At 35.8% G+C, this 20,005-nt stretch overlaps 1 protein-coding gene across 50 annotated transcripts in view; it reads right to left on the bottom strand.

Moving 5' to 3' along the window:
- CLASP2 (cytoplasmic linker associated protein 2) overlaps nucleotides 1–20,005 on the bottom strand; it is a 163,715-nt gene that overhangs the window by 72,891 nt on the left and 70,819 nt on the right. For all 50 annotated transcript variants that reach the window (XM_070575816.1, XM_070575821.1, XM_070575825.1 and 47 more), the window contains 7 exons: nucleotides 17,918–18,063; nucleotides 14,658–14,793; nucleotides 6,952–7,022; nucleotides 4,441–4,500; nucleotides 3,311–3,388; nucleotides 2,490–2,657; nucleotides 351–406 (listed from right to left, as the gene is read on the bottom strand). In XM_070575816.1, the coding sequence (XP_070431917.1) occupies nucleotides 351–406; nucleotides 2,490–2,657; nucleotides 3,311–3,388; nucleotides 4,441–4,500; nucleotides 6,952–7,022; nucleotides 14,658–14,793; nucleotides 17,918–18,063 (715 nt within the window). The remainder of the gene's footprint in view (nucleotides 1–350; nucleotides 407–2,489; nucleotides 2,658–3,310; nucleotides 3,389–4,440; nucleotides 4,501–6,951; nucleotides 7,023–14,657; nucleotides 14,794–17,917; nucleotides 18,064–20,005) is intronic.

Genomic DNA, 20,005 nt, shown 5'->3' with positions numbered 1-20,005 from the left:
CATAGTAACTTTTACTCTATATATAAAGTAGCTTCTACTTTATTAAGTAAAACATGCTATAACTCTTACTTAAAAAGACAATTTACAGGCCCGGCCCTTTGACTGAGCGGTTAAAGTTCCGCATGCTCCACTTCAGTGGCCCGGATTCGCGGGTTTGGATACTGGGCGTGGACCTATTCCACTTGCCAGCCACACTGTGGAGGTGTCTTGCAAACAAAAAAGAATAAGGGAGGATTGGCACAGATGTTAGCTCATGGCTAATCTTCCTCAAGCAAAAAAAAGAGGAGGATTGGCAGTGGATGTTAGCTCAGGGTGAATCTTCCTCAGAAAAAAAGAAAAAGACAATTTACCTCTTCCAGCCACAGTTGATGGGTTTGCCGTAGACCATTTAGAAGAAAAAGGGCGACTGCAAGGTAAAAAGACATGCTTTTAGTAAGAAGATGGAATTTATCACTCCTTTGATAATTAATGAAAAGTACTGAGTTTTCTGAAGAGTTGAGAAGTACTCCTAATTTTAATTTTCCTTTTAGACCTCACTTTAGAAGAGTTGTTGTCACATATCAATGGTATTTCAATTAACTGTGAAGCAAAAAGGAAATAACAAGCAATGAATAAAGACTAAGCTCTACAGAGACAGGGAGGGACCAGAATGCTGTTGTTTACTCTGGTCCTGAGCACACATCACAATGCTCTCTATAGAGACTCAATAATAGCACTCTCCAACACTTGTATTCTGAGATACTTCACTTAGAAGGAGAGAGAGGTATGTTATTACTAGCACATAGCAACTAAGCATAACCAAAGCTTCTGCCACCTAAGTCATAATGGCTGTGGCCCTTGGCAATTCATGCCCTACCAGGTAGGTATCACACTCCTTACAGCTGTGCTAAGTATTAGTGCGTGGGCAACAGAATAAGGGTAAGACCCACTGCCGAGGATAACATGTATGATTAGAAAGCAAAACAGCTCTAAATCATCTTTAAAAATCTACCATCTCCCTTAATATCTTTTTTTATTATTTATCTTTAATTATAATGATACCCTGCAGGCCACAGATAAATAATATACCTAAGGATGTAAGGGGGATCTGGAAAGTATAAATTTTAAAGGTGGGGGAAGACAGAAGCAAAATTCCCAAACAGGTTAATGTCAGGCTGCAGAAACATTCTTTAAGTTACTATTATCAAATGGTAAATTTGGTAGTTGGTTATTAAACCCAGTATCATATTATTTTATAACTGTTCCCTAAAATTGCTGCCTATTAGATTGAGGCAGACCACTTACAGGTTCACAGAATTTAAGGCTGTTTATGTATAAAGACGTTACACAAGACTAAGATAAAATATTTTCTTTAGATACTTGCTACTCAAAGTATGGTCCACAGACAAAAAGCATTGACCTCACCTAGGAGTGTGTAAAAAACGCAAAATCTCAAGCCCCATTCCAAATCTACTGAATCAGATTCTGCATTTTAACGAGATCTTCAGATGATTCATAGGTATTTTAACGTTTGTGCATAGTAAATAAAAGTAAAGGGGAAAAAAAGCTCATGCGGGGTGCAAATTTATCACATTTAAATAGAAGTTTAGATAGGTAATTATTCCTACAGCAATTATTTTTTGAATATCTACTTTTATTCTGAAAACTTGTAAGTCACTGGACTTTAATACAGTACTCACAGGACCTTGGGAGTGCTTCCTTGAATTTTGTGCCCTACGTGCCTCACTTGCCTCACCCTAGTCCCAGTCCTGCATGAGAGAGCTGCCAAGGCAACTAGCAGTTTTTGTGGGGTCAAGATCCCAAAGAGACAGGAATTACAGAGAGGTAAGCTCACATTTTGTGAGCTGCTCTTCCCTGGGGAAATCTGCAGATACTTGTGGTCACTGCTAGGGAGCAGAGAAGGCCATCAGAAATTTTAGCAATCTCACAGGGCTAGAGAGACAGAAAATATGGTTAAGGCTGCCACGGCTGCAAGGATTTGAGGTGGCCAAGATAATAACAAGAACAGAGTTACAGAGAAGTGAGTCAGATACTAGATAATTTTGCCCCCTTGAGGGATTTGCTGAAATCTTAAACTGTGCAAGAGGTGAGGAAGGGAAACTGGAGTTTTTTTTATCAGTCACACAGTGCTGTGTCAGAGTTCTGAAGATGACTTCTGAATCTCCATTACAATTCTTCCATTAAAATACCCTAGAAATGGGCCACCTACTGTATGAACTATTTTTGAGGTATTAAGAAATGTTTATAAATCAGTGCTTCCCAATCTTTTTCACAGACATGAACATATAGAAACAAAATTTGAAACACTAAACACTTAAAGAAGTTATACTAGCATGTAATCCAATCCTTGAGAGACAACACACCAAAGAATATAAGTACATTCAAGTCTTTCTTTCAAGGCTTTAAGTGAAAGCAAGCAGATATTCAACCATCCAACCTGAACTTTGGGGAGAGGAAGAAATCAATAATTATCATTTATATGACCTTACTTGAGACTTTCTTGTGAGCTAGATGAGGATCTGTCCGATTGTGGAAGAGATGCTACACTGCCAGAACTCTTCAAGTAAGTTTGAAGACTTTTCTGATAAGAGGGCTCAAGGGAATTATACAACGTTTCTGCTTCACCAGGGAAGTGGTTTCTAAGACCCATATATGTCCTGTAAAACAAGCGAACAAACAACAAAGAGAAAGAAAAGCACATAATGTAATAGTTTACATGATTAGACATTAAGAGTAAAATGTGTACATTAGGGAAGAATGAAGATGAACCTACAGGTTTTTAATACATTCACTACGTGTCAAGTGATACTTTCTAAATTTAACAAGTCTTGGTGGAAAGACGCCAGGCTTTTGAGAAAAGCAGATGTCAGTTCAAAATCTGGCTGTGATCCTTATGGTTTGCATGACTTTGGATATATCTCCAAATCTCCAAACTTCAGTTGCCAACCTATGGCGACATCACCTTTACAGGATCACTTTAAGGATGAGAAAATAACATGTATCAACTGCCGCACAGTCTATCAGGTACATGACATAATGCTCAATAAATGATAGTTATTTTTATTCACAAAGAAAGTGAGTATGTTATGATGGAATAGGAGTACTGATGATTATACAAATGACAACAGGAAGTAAACTGAGACATCTAGCATAGATTTAATGAAAAAAAAGTCAATCTCAATTTTACTAAAGAGCTAATCAAGTAGAATACTTGGGACACTTCTGATATTTTCATTCTCCCAATATGATTCCTTTCAAAGAGAAGACCAAAGCATGCTCAAACTGTCACAAATATACATTATAGACCTACTTTCTTGCCTCCACTCTGGCCTCAGCATCAGCATCGTGAATTCCCTTCTTAATAGTTTCAACCAAGACAGCTGCATGTCTATAAAATAAAACATCTTTAGAATCATGTGTAAAACTATGTATTTCACGACAAATGATACTCACTGCCTATATGTTACACATCAGTCACAAAGGGTAGGGGAGGTAAAAAGATTAATTAGTGCATAATAATAAATCCAAGATGGCAAAATTTTCGAATAATCCACCACATACTTTCATTCATGTATGGTTTCCTTCTGACAAGTCAAACATAATTAACCTGAAAATAATTATTTTTATATGGAATCTAGATAATGTATAAATACATAGTACTTAAATCTTAAAATTTTAATGAAATAAAAAAAGCCTTCTGTGTGGTTCCTAACCTACCAATGTAGAAAATGATTTGTTAACCATACAATCACTAACGATCTGACTAAACTGAATAGTAGCTGTCATAAAATAAAGAAAATTTGGAATTATATCATGGCTACATTAAACAACAAATTCTATTTTTTTAAAAAAGGCTGTAAACAGATTTAACGATTTCCATGAAAATGGAAAATCAACATATTCAATGTAAATGTAGGTATAACCCAAGCTTCAAACTTGAAACTAACGAGAAATGTAGCCACGCAAATAGCCAGTGACCAACTAGCTGCCCACACATTTTCCTCTTGCTCATTGAAGAGCTATACTAGACGCTGCTCGGTATATACTGGACCTATGACACCTGACGGCTGGTGTGGAGAAACTTTCCAATGAATCTCTCTGTTTTTTAAATCTCTTTCCTCTGAAACAAGTGCCTTCCTTCTATCTTAAATGATGCATTACTTCATTAACTGCACCTGAGGAAACCTATCTCACATGACTGCAGATAACATTTCTAAATTTTTGCCCAGTTTAACCTGGAGTATCTTATATAACCCATTCTACTTGAGACCCTCACTCACCCCACAAACAAAGAAGAAAATCATACTATTCATAGCTGCAACAAATAAGAGGAGCACCACACCACAGCTTTAAATAATGCAAAACCAATACCATCAACTTCTGAAGAACTGGTGACAATGGGGAGGGGAGGGAGGTAGGAGAGGAAAAGTTCATGCATACCTTTCCAATGAATGAGTCTGCCACTCCTGTAACAACAAATCTAAAAATTCAAATGAACGCCTAAAAAATAAACATAACTAAATGTTATAACATTATATTAAGTTATATTAATTTATAACTAAATGTTAATTAACACTATCTTCTATAATACTGCACTTTGTCTTAAAGTATAAGACATGTTTATAGATATTGTAACTGCCAAATACTTAGCTTACTTTAAGGCTCCAACTACTCCTATGCTAAATAGATAAGGACCTTAAGAGTTCCCCATAATTTTAACTTAAAACGTTTGTCTGACATAAAATTTAACAAATTTCATTTAATTCAAAACATACTTATCGAACACCTACTATGCACTTGAGATTGAAGATATAAAATGGTGACCAAGAAAGATGTGATGGATCTTCCATTTCCACATTTGTTTCCTTAAATATATATGATTTTTAATCACGTATTTATATATTTTCTCCTAAGCCTCTACATCTTAACTTCTTCAACTGTCTCATTCTTGAGCTTCTCTTGTTTCTTGGCAAATAATGGACACAGCTTTCTTGGCATCTGACACAGCTCTGCCCTGTTTTTCCTCTATTAACACTTTTTCTCTACTTGCCCTTAAATAGGTGCTCACCTGGTTGGTGCTAATCTGAGCCCACTTCTCTCATTTTATAGTCTTTACTTGGGTAATATCATCTGAACCCTTATCTCTGACTATCAGTTTCACTTCTCACATCTAGTCCAACATCTCCAGCATTGGTTCTTCAACCCAGCTGTTAAGTCAAAGTTTCGACCAACTCATAAACATCTCTGCAAAGGCAGTGAATGTCAACTCAAATACCACATACAAAAGAACAAATTAGTTCTTACTCTCTCAAATCCACTCTTCTAACCCATATTGTGCAGATTAGAAAATGAAAAATAGGGAGGTTAAATTAATTAGCCCAAAGTGATAGGTCTGGGACTTAAATCCTGGCATCATGACTCCAGAGCTCATAGGCTGACTTGACATCACTTCCCTCATCCATATCCCATTATAAAGTCTCATTTCTACACCTGAAATCTCTTGAATTTATTTATTGAATTAAATCTCCTTCAATCAATAATCATCAATACAGTGCTAGTTCAGATCCTGCTTCTCTTACATGAGCTATAAGAATTCCTACTTAATTAAACTAATGCTTCTCACTGTCCCTTTTTAATCACTGTTCATAGCTGGAATGAAAACTAGGATGGATGACATTACCTCCTCACCAAAAACTGTCATTTACAGAACAATGCAAAAATTTCTCTTCAGGACATTCAAAGCCCTCTATGCTCTAATTTTGACCTATTCCTATTCCTCTCCCCCCATCAGCCTCTTTTCCTACTGAAATCTTCCATTTATCATGTATTCTGGCCTCAGTGGCCTGTCTGATGGCTCTGCAGCATGTGGCACAGCTTTACATCTCTGCTTAGGCTTAGGTTATGCCCCACTCACTTCCCCTACAGGTACTGAATTGCTCTCCATTTTCAAGGCAATTTTATGATGCATTTCCTGACTCCTTCCTTCTCTGTTACATTCCTATGTCTCCAATTATCATTTTCCTTAATGTAAGAGATTGATAAACCCTTTCTGTAAAGGGCCAGATAGTAAATATTTTAGGCTTTGCAAACCACATACAGTCTCTACCTCACGTTCTTCTTCTTTCCCCCTTTTTAACCACCTTAAAAAATATAAACAACAGTCTTAGCTCGTGTGCTGTACAAAACTAGACTGTTGGCCAGATGTGGCCAGCAGGGCATCATTTGCCGACCCTGACAGAAGAGAGAGGTGATTGGGTAACTGTCACCAAGACCCTACATCACTTTAAAGGTAATAACGATGTCATATTCAGCTTCTTCCTAACATTCAAAGTATTTAAGTTACATATATCTATCAAATATAAAAAAAGCTTTTACAATATTCTTAAAAAACAAACGCACAATCTTGTTTTTGCTGTCTTTATTATTGATGATGATAGTGGTGATATTAAAAATTGAAGAAGTCTAAGAGGAGAGAGAGAGAGACTGACTGACCACATACAGCTGTGTACTCTATTCTCAACACTACATTCAATTCTACTAATGTGTGTCTCATGTAATCTTCACAATTCTAACGGGTCAATATCATTAGCCCTACTAACATATGTAGACCCTGAGGCTCAGAGTGGTTAACTAATTGCCCAAGGTAGGACAGTCAATCAGTGGCAGTTGTGGGACTCCAGCCGAGGCCTAACTCTAGACTCCATATTTTCTGAAAACTAAGCAACAAGTGGCCAAATAAACCAAAGCTCACAATGACAAAACTGAGAAACGTGGGTAATCATAATAATCACTTCACTCCTTTTCCCTTATATGACATAAGGTAAAAGAAATTTTACTAAGGTTTCCAGAAAGCAAGAAAGTCATGACAGCTAATTTTTTGTACCAGACTAAGAATTAAACATAACGTAATATTAACGCTATACTAAAAAAAATTCTTTTCTCAAAACTTACCTCCTCACAGGAACTGATTTTGATGTGCAATTGCTTGTTATTAAAGGTATAAGTCTGGGTACATGAGTATGCTGAAAAAGATGTTTTAGAAAAGGTTGAAAATACTGTGCACTTCACATAAACTCCTCTTCTATTTCCCTTACATTCAAGTATTTAGTTATATTAGAACAGGACAAAAAGACCAAAAACTCAGATTTTGAAAAAAATTACGACCAGTCAAAAAGTTTTCTGAAATTAAAATAACAGAGATGATGATACAGTTTCAAAGGACAGGTGTGGCTGTAATATTGTAATAAAGACAAATTCATCATATAACTGCAAAGAACTGTGAGGACAGTGTAATTTTGGGGGAGGGAGCACTAAAAGGCACCGGGCATGTATTTGTCACATTTTCTGAAGTACCAGGGCTACTGCTGGTAGAGGAGAACAACTGCTATGTCATCAAAGCAGGTAATCAGAGTGACTCTACATACCTAACTATTGGGAATACACTTTGAAATAGTTATTTCAACTAAACTTTCACTCTGGCTGAACCATAGCTGGAATTTAGGTAAAGTTCAATAGATATAATCTTCTGATTTCTTTTTTTTTTTTTTTTTTTTAAAGATTTTATTTTTTCCTTTTTCTCCCCAAAGCCCCCCGGTACATAGTTGTGTATTCTTCGTTGTGGGTTCCTCTAGTTGTGGCATGTGGGACACTGCCTCAGCGTGGTCTGACGAGCAGTGCCATGTCCGCGCCCAGGATTCGAACCGACGAAACACTGGGCCGCCTGCAGCGGAACGCGCGAACCCAACCACTCGGCCACGGGGCCAGCCCCTATAATCTTCTGATTTCTATTAGTAATTCTTAGACTCTTCTTTATTCAAGCAAACACTACAAAGTTCATAATAGACATAAGAATAAAAGAGTAATCTAAGCATACATATTGGATGCTTTATATCTCCTATTTTTCTTCTGAGCTAATGTACAGGTTGGGTTACCTAGGAAGCAGGCTCTGAGAGGGAGTTTAGTGTGTGGGATATTAAGAAATGCCCTTGGGATCAATACCTGTGGAAGGGAGGAGAAGGAAGCAGAAATGGGCAGAAGAAGAAATCGATCTCTGATATGGTCCAAGGATATCTTTGCTCAAAGCCATTAGGGAGCTCTGGAGCTAAAATGGCCCTTCAGAGTAGTCTCGAATTGGTCCAAGATGGCCACACCTTTAGACTTGCACATCAATCAGTTATTGAAATGTGGGTCATACTGGGAAGGGGCAAGACCTTGGGAATTCAGCTCTCTGCAGCTGAGGCATTTTTTTTTTTTTTTAAAGATTGGCACCTGAGCTAACATCTGTTGCCAATCTTTTTTTTCTTCTTCTTCTTCTTCTCCCCAAAGCTGCCCAGTACATAGTCATATATTCTAGTTGTGAGCTCCTCTGGCTGTGCTATGTGGGATGCCACCTCAGCACGGCTTGATGAGCAGTGCCATGTCTGCACCTAGGATCCGAACCAGCGAAACCCTGGGCCGCTGAAGTGGAGCGCAGGAACTCAGCCACTCAGCCAGGGGGCCAGCCCCAGAGGCAATTCTTGAAGGGCTGGCAGCTGCAGGGTGTCTGCCGATACTGTTTCTAGTATTGTGGAAACAAGTGTTTCACTGAAGGAGAACGCCAATAGCACATCAGTGTCTGCCACAACTAAATCAACCAAAATAAAGGGAAAACTTGTTTCAGCTACTACAGAAGAAAACCATGCATAGACCTGAAGTTGCTCAAGATAAGACTAATAAAAGAGAGTGCTAACCTGCATGTTACTCAACTGTTAGATTCAGCATGGAAAGGGTCTGTGGACCTGCTCCCCTAGAATATCTAGAAGAAACCATTCCCCAAACATTACTATGGAGTTAAAGCCCAAGAAGACTCCCTAGCCACAACACATTATATAGGAGGTCTCACCTACCATGCTTCTCCTCGATCTCATAACCTCCCCAAAGTCTGACTGCTGATTAACTCACATCCAACACAGTGGCAGGGGTAGGGAAAGAGACTAACCTAACTATTACTACACCATTTTCAGAGGGAGCTGTACCAAAGTAAAATAAAAAGGGACCCTCACAATTACAGATGAAGCATTCAATCACATAAGCTCGGAATAATTTAGACTTTTACTTATTACACAAGTTGACAACTGAAAATAGAAAAGCTTCTCTGGAATTAAAAAGAGAATCAGGTATCAAATAGAGTTCTCCAAGGAAGTAGCCCCTGGGGAAACACACAAAATACAGAAAACACGAGATAATGTTAAAAAAAACACAAACCCCACCTGATTTGTATTTTCAGTGAGATGATGGGATAGCATATTAATAATGTGAGACAAGCTCATAAAAGTTAGAAATTTGAAAACAACGCATAAAATGCAAAGCCTAAGAATGGCAAAATGGGAACTGTCAAGAAGGTAGGATTTAGAGGAATTTTTCCTGACAACACATACAGCTCTAAGATGAGACAAAAAATTATCTAAGAAATGATAAATGACATGAGGGCTCCAAAATCCATATAACAAGAGAAACAGAAGAAAAAAACTTGGGAAAGAAAAAAGAAGCAATAAAAGAAAAACAATACATGAAAATTAACATAAGTTTAAAGAAACCTCAATTTTAGTCAGAAATCCTCATCCACTATGTAAGGCCAGCACTAATGAAAGATGATCTACTCCCAGACCTGCTGTGCGGAAACTTCTAACACAAAGAGACTATCCTATAAAGCTTCCTGAAGGTTTTTATTTTCATCTTTTTCTATAAAAGAATCAAATGGTACTCTCTTCTAGAGACAACAATAACAAGTTAAGAAAATAACTGAGTGAAAAGCAAACAATTCTGAGGGAAAAGAAACGTGAACCTAAAGTCTAATTTTTTAGTTCTTGTGTAAGGGCAAAGAAAACCCATTTCAAAATATGAAAAGATAAACACACACGAACACTGAGAACACACGTTAAAACCAAACAAAAATCACCCAGAACCAATTAAAAAATGAGAAGTAATTACTAATAAACACTGCTCGGAATCAAAGCAGGAAAAAACTATGATTAATTTCAATTGCTGAAAATGAAAATATCTCTTTGTTCAATTTAATTTAAAGGTTAAAGGCAAAAAGGACATGAATGAGATAAAATGTATACTTTTTAAAAGGCAAGGGAAGAAAAACAGAGGTTTTATTTTTTGACACTGACAAAGAATAAAGAACGTCTAAGAAAATAAGAAGCAGATAAGAAGAAACCACAATGAATAGAAAGCAGAAAAGACAGAAAAAAAATACTATTTCAGGATGGTTAATAGTCAAAAACTATGACCATACATAAAGTACATAAAGCAAGAACTGTTAGAAAAAATGAAATTGACAAAAACTAGAATCAGAATTTGCCTGTTAAAGCAGCTGTTTAGGAAATGAGACTGTAAGGAACTTGAATAATCTAAGTATCAAGCTAGACTTAGTGATGAACCAAGTATTCTATACTCTGTAAACGAATTCCATATTTTGCAAATGCTAAACAACTACCAAATGGATCAAAGAAACTGAAAAGGCATTTAAGAAACGGACTCATAGAGTTATGAAAGTTTACTATATGAAAATGGTGTCATTTCAAGAAAAGACTGATCTGTAATTCACAACATGCCATTAGGTCAACTGGTTTTGTATTCGGGGGAAAAATCAAGTTACATATCTATACTTCACACAGAAATAAAATCCAGTTAGAGCTAAACCTAAGGACCAAATTAAATTTTAAAACAAAAAGTTTTAAACAATTGAACCTTTTCATAATTGTGAGATGGGGGAAAGTCATTTTAACTATAAAAAAACTACAAAAGGAGCATTGTCTCAATGTATAAAAATTTAAAAGTTCTCTATATAACAAATAACAGCTTAAACAATATTTGAAGAACTGACAGACTGGTAGAAAATATTTGCATATATATAACACAGAATTAATATATTTACAGTATATAAAAAGGTCTTAGAAATCAGTCAGAAAAAAATGCACAGAGTATAAAGTGGCAACCCATAAAAGAATTACAAAAGGAAAAAATATCTAACGTCTCTAATAATCTAAGAAAAACAAAGTACAGTATGAAATAATATTCCACTTATTAAATTATAAGACCTTTAAGAGACTGTTAACACACAATGTTGGTAAAGGATGGAGCAAAAGGACTCCATAAACTTCGGGAGGAGAAGGGTGAGGACAATTTAGTGCTATGTCCTTTAATAGAGAACTGATTTAGACATTAAAAAGAATTATATATAGCGACAAGGGAAGTGGCCCAAGTCATTAAGTTTAAAAAAATAAGGTAAAAAACATATTACTTACATATATGTAAAATATAAATACTACATTTACATTTTGTGGTAAATATAGTTTGTACAGGCACAGAATAGAAGTTTGGAAAAGTACATACTGAATGCCTAGAGTGATTAGTTATAGAAGAGCAGAAATCAAAGGGGGAGATTTATTTTTTTAACTCTGTTCTTTTGGGCCCCTTCAAGATATGGATGATGAGAAATATTAAGAATTTGCCTGCCATCTTTTGTCACTGACTGTAACATTTTTACTGTTTCACATTTGCTGGTTACTACCTGTAACATGATTACACATACACATATGTACACATATGTACATGCATATGTGTATCTATTCAAAGGAAACATGTATGCAAGCATGTTTACTTTGTAATTCTCTATACTATTTAAATGTTCAATGATAACTATAATAACCATGTATTGCTTTTATTATCAGAAAAATAATTTAAAAGTGATTTTCCCTGGGGGTTAAAAAAATACCAATTATTCCCTGATCCCCAAACCTAATAAGGACAACACAAAGAAGGAAAACAACAGGCCAATATCACCAATGAACACAGATGCAAAAATCCTCAATAAAATTTTGGCAAACCAAACACAGCAATACATTAAAAAGATCATACACCATGATCAAGTGGGATTTATACCAGGGATACAGGGATGGTTTAATATCTGCAAGTCAATCAAGGTGATACACCACATTAACAAAACGAGAAACAAAAACCACATCATCATCTCAATAGATGCAGAGAAAGCATTTGACAAGATCCAATATCCATTTATGACAAAAACTCTCAATAATATGGGTATAGAAGGAAAGTACCTCAATATAGTAAAGGCTATACACGACAAACCCACAGCCAACATCATACTCAACGGGGAAAAACTGAAAGCCATCTCTCGGAGAACAGGAACAAGACAAGGGTGCCCATTCTCACCACTCTTCTTCAATACAGTACTAGAGGTTTGGGCCACAGCAATTAGACAGGAAAAAGAGTTAAAAGGAATCCAAATAGGCAATGAAGAAGTGAAACTCTTGCTGTTTGCAGATGACATGGTCTTATATACAGGAAACCCTAAAAACTCCATCGGAAAGCTACTAGAAGTAATCAACAATTACAGCAAAGTTGCAGGATACAAAATCAACTTACATAAATCAGTAGCATTTCTATACTCTAATAACGAACTAACAGAAAGAGAACTCAAGAATACAACCCCATTCACCATCGCAACAAAAAGAATAAAATATCTTGAGGCCAACCCCATGGCCAAGTGGTTAAATTCGCACAATCCCCTTGGGCGGCCCAGGGTTTCGCCAGTTTGAATCCTGGGTACAGACATGGCACTGCTCATCAAGCCATACTGAGGTGGTGGCCCACATGCCACAACTAGGACCCACAACTAAAAATACACAACTATGTACTGGGGGCTTCGGGGAGAACAAGGAAAAATAAAAAAAAATAAATCTTAAAAAAAAAGGAATTGGAAGAAATTGGAAGAAATTTAACCAAGGACGTGAAAGACCTATACAATGAAAACTACAAGACTTTCCTGAAAGAAATTGATGACGAAATGAAGAGATGGAAAGACATTCCATGCACATGGACTGGAAGAATAAACATAGTTAAAATGTCCATACTACCTAAAGCAATCAACAGATTCAACGCTATCCCAATCAGAATCCCAATGACATTCTTCACAGAAATAGAACAAAGAATCCTAAAATTCATATGGGGCAACAAAAGACCCCTAACTGCAAAAGCAACCCTGAGAAAAAAGAACAAAGCTGGAGGCACCACAATCCCTGACTTCAAAATATAGTACAAAGCTATCATAATCAAAACAGCTGGTACTGGTACAAAAACAGGTGCACAGATCAAAGGAACAGAATTGAAAGCTCGGAAATGAAACCACACATTTATGGACAGCTGATCTTTGACAAAGGAGCTGAGAACATACAATGGAGAAAAGAAAGTCTCTTCAACAAATGGTGATGGGAAAACCGGACAGCCACATGTAGAAGAATGAAAACAGACCATTCTTTTATGCCATTCACAAAAATAAACTCAAAATGGATCAAAGACTTAAAGGTAACACTTCTGGAAGAAAACATAGGCAGTATACTCTTTGACATCAGTCTTAAAAGGATCTTTACGGACACCATGTCTTCTCAAACAAGGGAAACAATAGAAAGAATAAACAAATGGACTTCATCAGACTAAAAGCTTCTACAAGGCAAGGGAAAACAGGATTGAAACAAAAACATAACCCACCAACTGGGAAAAAATATTTGCGAATCATATATCTGACAAAGGGTTAATCTCCATAAGATATAAAGAACTCACAACTCAACAAGAAAAAATCAAACAACTCAATCAAATAATGGGCAGGGGATATGAACAGACATTTCTCCAAAGAAGATATACAGATAGCCAATAGGCACATGAAAAATGCTCATCATCACTGATCATCAGGGAAATGCAAATCAAAACTACCCTAAGACATCACCTTACACCCATTAGAATGGCTAAAATAACCAAAACAAAAAATAACAAATGTTGGAGAGCGTGTGGAGAAAAAGGAACCCTCATACACTGCTGGTGGGAATGCAAACTGGTGCAGCCACTATGGAAAACACTATGGAGATTTCTCAAAAAATTAAAAATAGAAATACCATATGACCAAGCCATCACATTACTGGGTATTTATCCAAAGAACTTGAAATCAGCAATTCAAAGAGACCCATGCACTCCTATGTTCATTGCAGCATTATTCACAATAGCCAAGACATGGAAGCAACCTAAGTGCCCATCGACTGATGATTAGATAAAGAAGATATGGTGTGGGTATACATACACACACACACACACACACACACACACACACACACACACACACACAAATGGAATACTACTCAGCCATAAAAAAGGATAAAACTGTCCCATTCACAACAATATCGATGGACCTTGAGGGTATTATGTTAAGCGAAATAAGACAGATAGAGAAAGACAGTCTCTGATGAGTCCACTCATATGTGGAAGATAAACAAACGTGGACAAAGAGAACAGGTTAGTGGTTACCAGGGGAAAGGGGGGGGGTGGGGGCTGGGCACAAAGGGTGAAGTGGTGCACCTACAACACGACTGACAAATAATGTACAACTGAAATTTCACAAGGTTATAAACTATCATAACCTCGATAAAAATTAAAACAATAAAAAAAAGTTAAAAGATCAATGCTCAGTGGGAAAAAAATACCAATTACTTATTTAAGTACACTGAAAAAATGAGAGTGAGAGAAAGGGAGGAGGGAGGGAGGAAGAAAGACAGACGAAGGGGAGGGGAGGGGAGGGAAGAGGAGAGGAGAAGAGAACCTACCCGAATGATGAATCTGATTGCTGCACATCCAGAAGTTGCCATGACTTTTGCACTATTGGGGACGAGATTAAAAAGCGTAGGTACAATGGCTTCAGCGCCATGATCAAACTTATTTCCCAAAACTGTTGAAAGATGGCTACAAAAGACAAGAAGTGATTTTTAAAACAGTTTACTATTAAATATAGATAGGATCATATACATTTTTTTCCAATCTTTGTTGTTTAATGAGGTCACACAGTTCTGACTGAGTGCCTCCCACCTTACCCTCATACACACACTCACAATTACAATATAATGTAGCAAAGGAGTGATTCTTACCGGGGGTTTCCATGCAATTCAGGGGGTCATCAATAATCTTAAGCAAGTGGTTATGTATGAAGGTTAAAATCAATTTTCAATGAATTCAGTACGAAACTGGACATTCTTATAATCATATATGGTATCATACCAATGAACACTGAGTAATGCAGTTTATAAAAATGCTGTTCAAAAACTAAAGCATAAGATAGTATCTCCTCCATTTGGGTGGGAGTTAGGTCTCCAAGGGAAGATTCCTCAATGTAGTAGTTGTAAAGAAAATAGGTTCTACATTCCAATCAACTTGGTTTGAATTCTAGTTCTCCCATTAGCTATAGGATCTGAGATTAATTGCTTTATTTCTCCGGTCTTTAAATTCTTCATGTTCAAATAGAGATACTAATAGAACCAAGTAATTTAAAAAGTGATTAATTCAAAGCATGGCACATAGTAAACACTTGATATTAGCTAGGTATTTTGTTGACTGCACAATGAACTAGAGCTAGCAAGGGCCAGGAGCATCTCCTTCACAGCAGGGTGGCAACTCCATTCAGCTGGAATATTATCTTTACTTTTTTTGCCCCCAATTTATTTAGACTAAACATAACAACAACAAAAAGAGCTCACCCATTCAAAATATTATTTTACTGAATTTACTTAATATTTTTATTTTAACCAGTTATAATGGCAGAAAAACAAAAGAGAGAACGTGCACATATTACATATTTCCTTCTTTTTCCCATCCTTTAACTGTGTATCCAAAGTTGAAATTTGGCTACCACCATCTCTTCGCAACAGCTCTTGGAGAAGCCATCTGATCTCAGAATTTAACCGTTAACATGAGGGGTAAAACATTCAGCTCAGATTGCCCCGAGCTTTCTTTAGTCTTTATCTATCAGATATTTCCATTTTGATGCCCCAATATCAACCTTAAATTCAACATATTTTACAATCTAATTAAAAAGCTTACCCAAATCAGCACTCCTCAAGATAGTCTCTCTTTCTATTCATGGTACCACCACTGTTTTAGTCACAAATACTTCCCGACGTCTTTGGTGTAGGATTTCAGAATTCTTGGTTGAAAATACAACTCTACCATATCTAGTTAGTTGGGTCATCCTAAGGATATCTGTCTCCTCTTTTCAAATTTGTAGTTAAAAAACTAATTCAGCCTTTAATTGTATCATTTTAGATAAAACACTTAGGAAGGATGCTGTAACCACAGTTGCGATAATGCTTGTAGTATTAATTTCTATATATTTACATCTTATTTAAAATACATGGTTGGAATACAGTTAGTTTCAAAAACTCAGGTTCTTGATTCAAAGAGGTACTCGGACTCAGACCTATTTCTTACTGTTCAGTTATACTTTGTTTTCCAATGTCTAAACTCACAGGCAAAAAAAAACCTCAAATCACAAGCAAGGAGGTGCCACCTGAGCCTGGAAGTTGTTGTCTTCCTTTAAAGAGCGTGAGTTTTGTTCTGGCAGGCAGGTAATTTACTTGAGAACCAGCTTGATCTTTATAAGCTCACTGGGAGGGCGGGGTCTAGAGTAGCCTTATATTAGAGCTAGTTTGGTACTGTTCTGATATAAAGGCCTTTCCGGGGTCTCTCCTAAATGCCCTGGGTGTTCAACAAGGTTTCTCCATGCTGGATCGTCAGATTTTGAACCTCGCCCAGCACATACGAGCTCTGGGAACTGTCATTTTACCTTCTACCTTCCAGTAGCAGTTCTGTTTAGTCCTCTGGGAGCTGCACCTTTCATATACACAGATTAGTATTCAGCTAGACTCATGGGATATCCTACACAGATTTCTATAGCTCTTTTTCTGTGTCTCTCTCTTCTCTCCAGTATTCTGCACTGCAAATTTTAGCCACTTCAGTCTTCAGAAACTCCAGTCTCTGCTTCTTCTTCATCTCAGTGAGACTGTCTTGCTCTGCTTGGGTTCTCCCTCCCTTCCTCATGGTTCAGAAAGTGCTTCCAGGTCAAAACTGTGATCATACTGCTCAATTGACTCTTTTAGGAATCACAGTCTGCTCTGTCTGCTCTCCATTATCTGTAAATAGTTGTTTTACATATTTTGTCCAGTCTTCTGCAAGAGGGCTAGTCCTGTACCAGTTATTACATCACGACCAGAAGCAGAATTCTCATCATGGAATATTTTTCAAGGTTACATTTTGTGGATTTTTTTTTTTTTTTGCTTTTCTGCTATTGAGAGATATTCAATTATTTTGGTATACTGGCATTTTGACCTGTATCTAGCAATCTTGCTAAAGCTCCTTAAATACAATCATTTATCTATAGATTCTTGTGGTTTTCTGCATGGATAATTATATCATATGTTAATAATGGCAGTTTTGTTTCTTTTCTTGCAGTCCTCATAGTTTTTATTTCTGTTTTTTTTCTTTCTATTCTGACTAGGATATCTACTACAATCCTGAATAGAAATTATTAGTAATAGGCATCTTTGTCTTCAAAGGAATGCTTTATACAACAACAGTATTCAGTAAAACAATTTAAGTGTTCTACTATCCTTGAATTTCAAACATATGGAATAAGCTTAGATTTTGATAAGTTAATGACGCATGCTACAACTCCAGGATACTTGCTAAAATATCAGAAACAGCTTAATATCCAAATTAGTAAAGAGAAAATTGAATGTAGCCAGTTCTCAGACCCATTCATTTACTTCTTATGTATCCTCATAGAGTTAGCAACCAAAAATCCACCAGTATGCTTTAGACACATAAACACATCTTAAGGTTGATATAAAGTGTTAAGAAAGATTAAAAAAAAAAAATCACACAAAGTGAATCCTTATGCATAATAAAAATGATTTTTGGATCATATATACCCTTTTTTGGGGGTTATCCTGCTACTACTGCCTTACTTAATGAGCACTGAATCAATGAGTACTAAATTCATTCATGAAAATACTTATCACAAAAAGAATGTACTTACGCTACAGTAATGCAAGCTTCTCTAACCACTTGGGATCTAAGATCTTTAGCTGAAAGTTTAAGTGCTCCATCCAACAAGCGTAAATGTTGGAAAAAACAATCATATTGTGCAGCTCCAGCAACAAGCAATGATCGAATTTTTTTAAGCTGAAATAAAGAGAATTTTCATTATTGACATAAAAAGTGGCAGTGCCAAAAGAAAAACAAGACTATCTAAATGTGATTATTTGAACAAAGTTAAAAAAAATTTCATTATATTTATACAACTATATTCAGACATTTTCACATTAAATGTATCATATATAAACATGCAAACCAAAAAGAGCTTTCTGAAAAAAAAGTTATAGATTTTAATTATATATTTAATAGACATATGTAACATATGAATAGATAAGTAAATTTTAAAGTTTTAAGGGAGTCTTTTTTTTATTATGGTAAAATACACATTAACATAAAATTTACCATTTTAACCATTTTAAAGTACAGCCATGACATGATGACATTCTGATCAATGATGGACTGCATATACATCAGTGGTCCCATAAGATTATTACCATATAGCCTGGTGTAGGCTGTACCACCTAGGTTTGTGTAAGTACACTCTATAATGTTTGCACAACAACAAAATCTCCTAACAACTCATTTCTCAGAATGTATCCCCATTGTTAAGTGATGCATAACTGTATACAATTCTGTGGCAGTAAGTACATTTAAATTGTTGTGCAACCATTACCACTATCAACTAAGGAGCCTATTTTTAAAAGGGCCAAATTTGGAAACTATATTCATTCATAATCAAAAGTACAGAATCAAAATGGCCAACCATTAAGTCATCACCACATCCATATTTTAACATTATCACACTTACTTTGTGAAACAAATAACTTTCTCCCTATTTCTATACTTTCAGCATCACTTTTTAGCATAGAATTGCCAACTGTTTTCCATATAAACACCAGATATATCTAATAAACTTACATAAATCAAGAGAATCCACAAGTGCACATTTGTGTTCATACATACTCAGAAGTTACAAGTTTATCTATCATATCCAATATTATGTATAATTTCACACGCAACTCAGAAGTTTTCTAAATTTTTAAAGATATCTTGAAAATTAAGTCAGATGGATTAAAGACGAAAAACATAAAAATAAAGTACTATGGATATTAGAAAAAAATTTGAAAAAATAGTTCTATAATCTTAGGGTGTATGAGGAAGGGAAACTATCACAAGCAGAAGAGAAATCAGAAGGCACCCAAACAAGATTAACTAAAAACAAAACAAAAATCATAATATGGTATGAAAAAATTACCTGCAACATGTAAGTACAATACAAAAAGAATAACAATAAAATGAGAAAAAGACAAATAACCCAATATTAAATTGGGCAAAATAAATATATGAAAATGTGCTCAACCTTACTAGTGATAAGCAAATACAAATTACAAAAAAGACACATCACCTTCCCCCGTAAGATTGGCAAAAATTAAAAAGACTTGATAGCATCCAGTACCAGGAAGATAACAGATACTTTAATTTTAAGTAAAATTATGAATGATTAATACCTTTGTTCAAAATATTTTGACAACATCTACTAAAATAAAATTGTATCTACTCTTTACCCAACAACCCTACTTTTAAAAATTTAACCTACAACAATAAAAACACCATTGTTATAAATGTGTGCAAGGATATTTATTGCAATATTGTTAAAATAGCAAATAATAAAAAACTGTAAGCCCATCAAATGGGTAATGGTTTAATAAATTATAAGGTACCTTTCAACTAAGGAAATATGTACATATTGATCTGCATTCAATAAATATCTGAGGAACTATTATATGCCTGACATCTATACCAACTGTAATGAATGGGTATGATTTATGTGAAAAAGAAAAGTTACTAAGTAGTGTATCTAGTATGATCTCACTTGTTTTTGTTGTTTTTACGGTGAGAAAGATCAGCCCTGAGCCGATCCGTTGTCAATCTTCCTCTTTTTGCCTGAGGAAGATTGTCCCTGAGCTACTATCTGTGCCAGTCTTCATCTATTTTGTATCTGGGATGCTGCCACAGCATGGCATGATGA

This window comes from Equus przewalskii, chromosome 15 (assembly GCF_037783145.1).
Source record: "Equus przewalskii isolate Varuska chromosome 15, EquPr2, whole genome shotgun sequence".
Lineage (NCBI taxonomy): Eukaryota > Metazoa > Chordata > Mammalia > Perissodactyla > Equidae > Equus > Equus przewalskii.
This window is presented reverse-complemented; position numbering and strand designations above follow the sequence as displayed.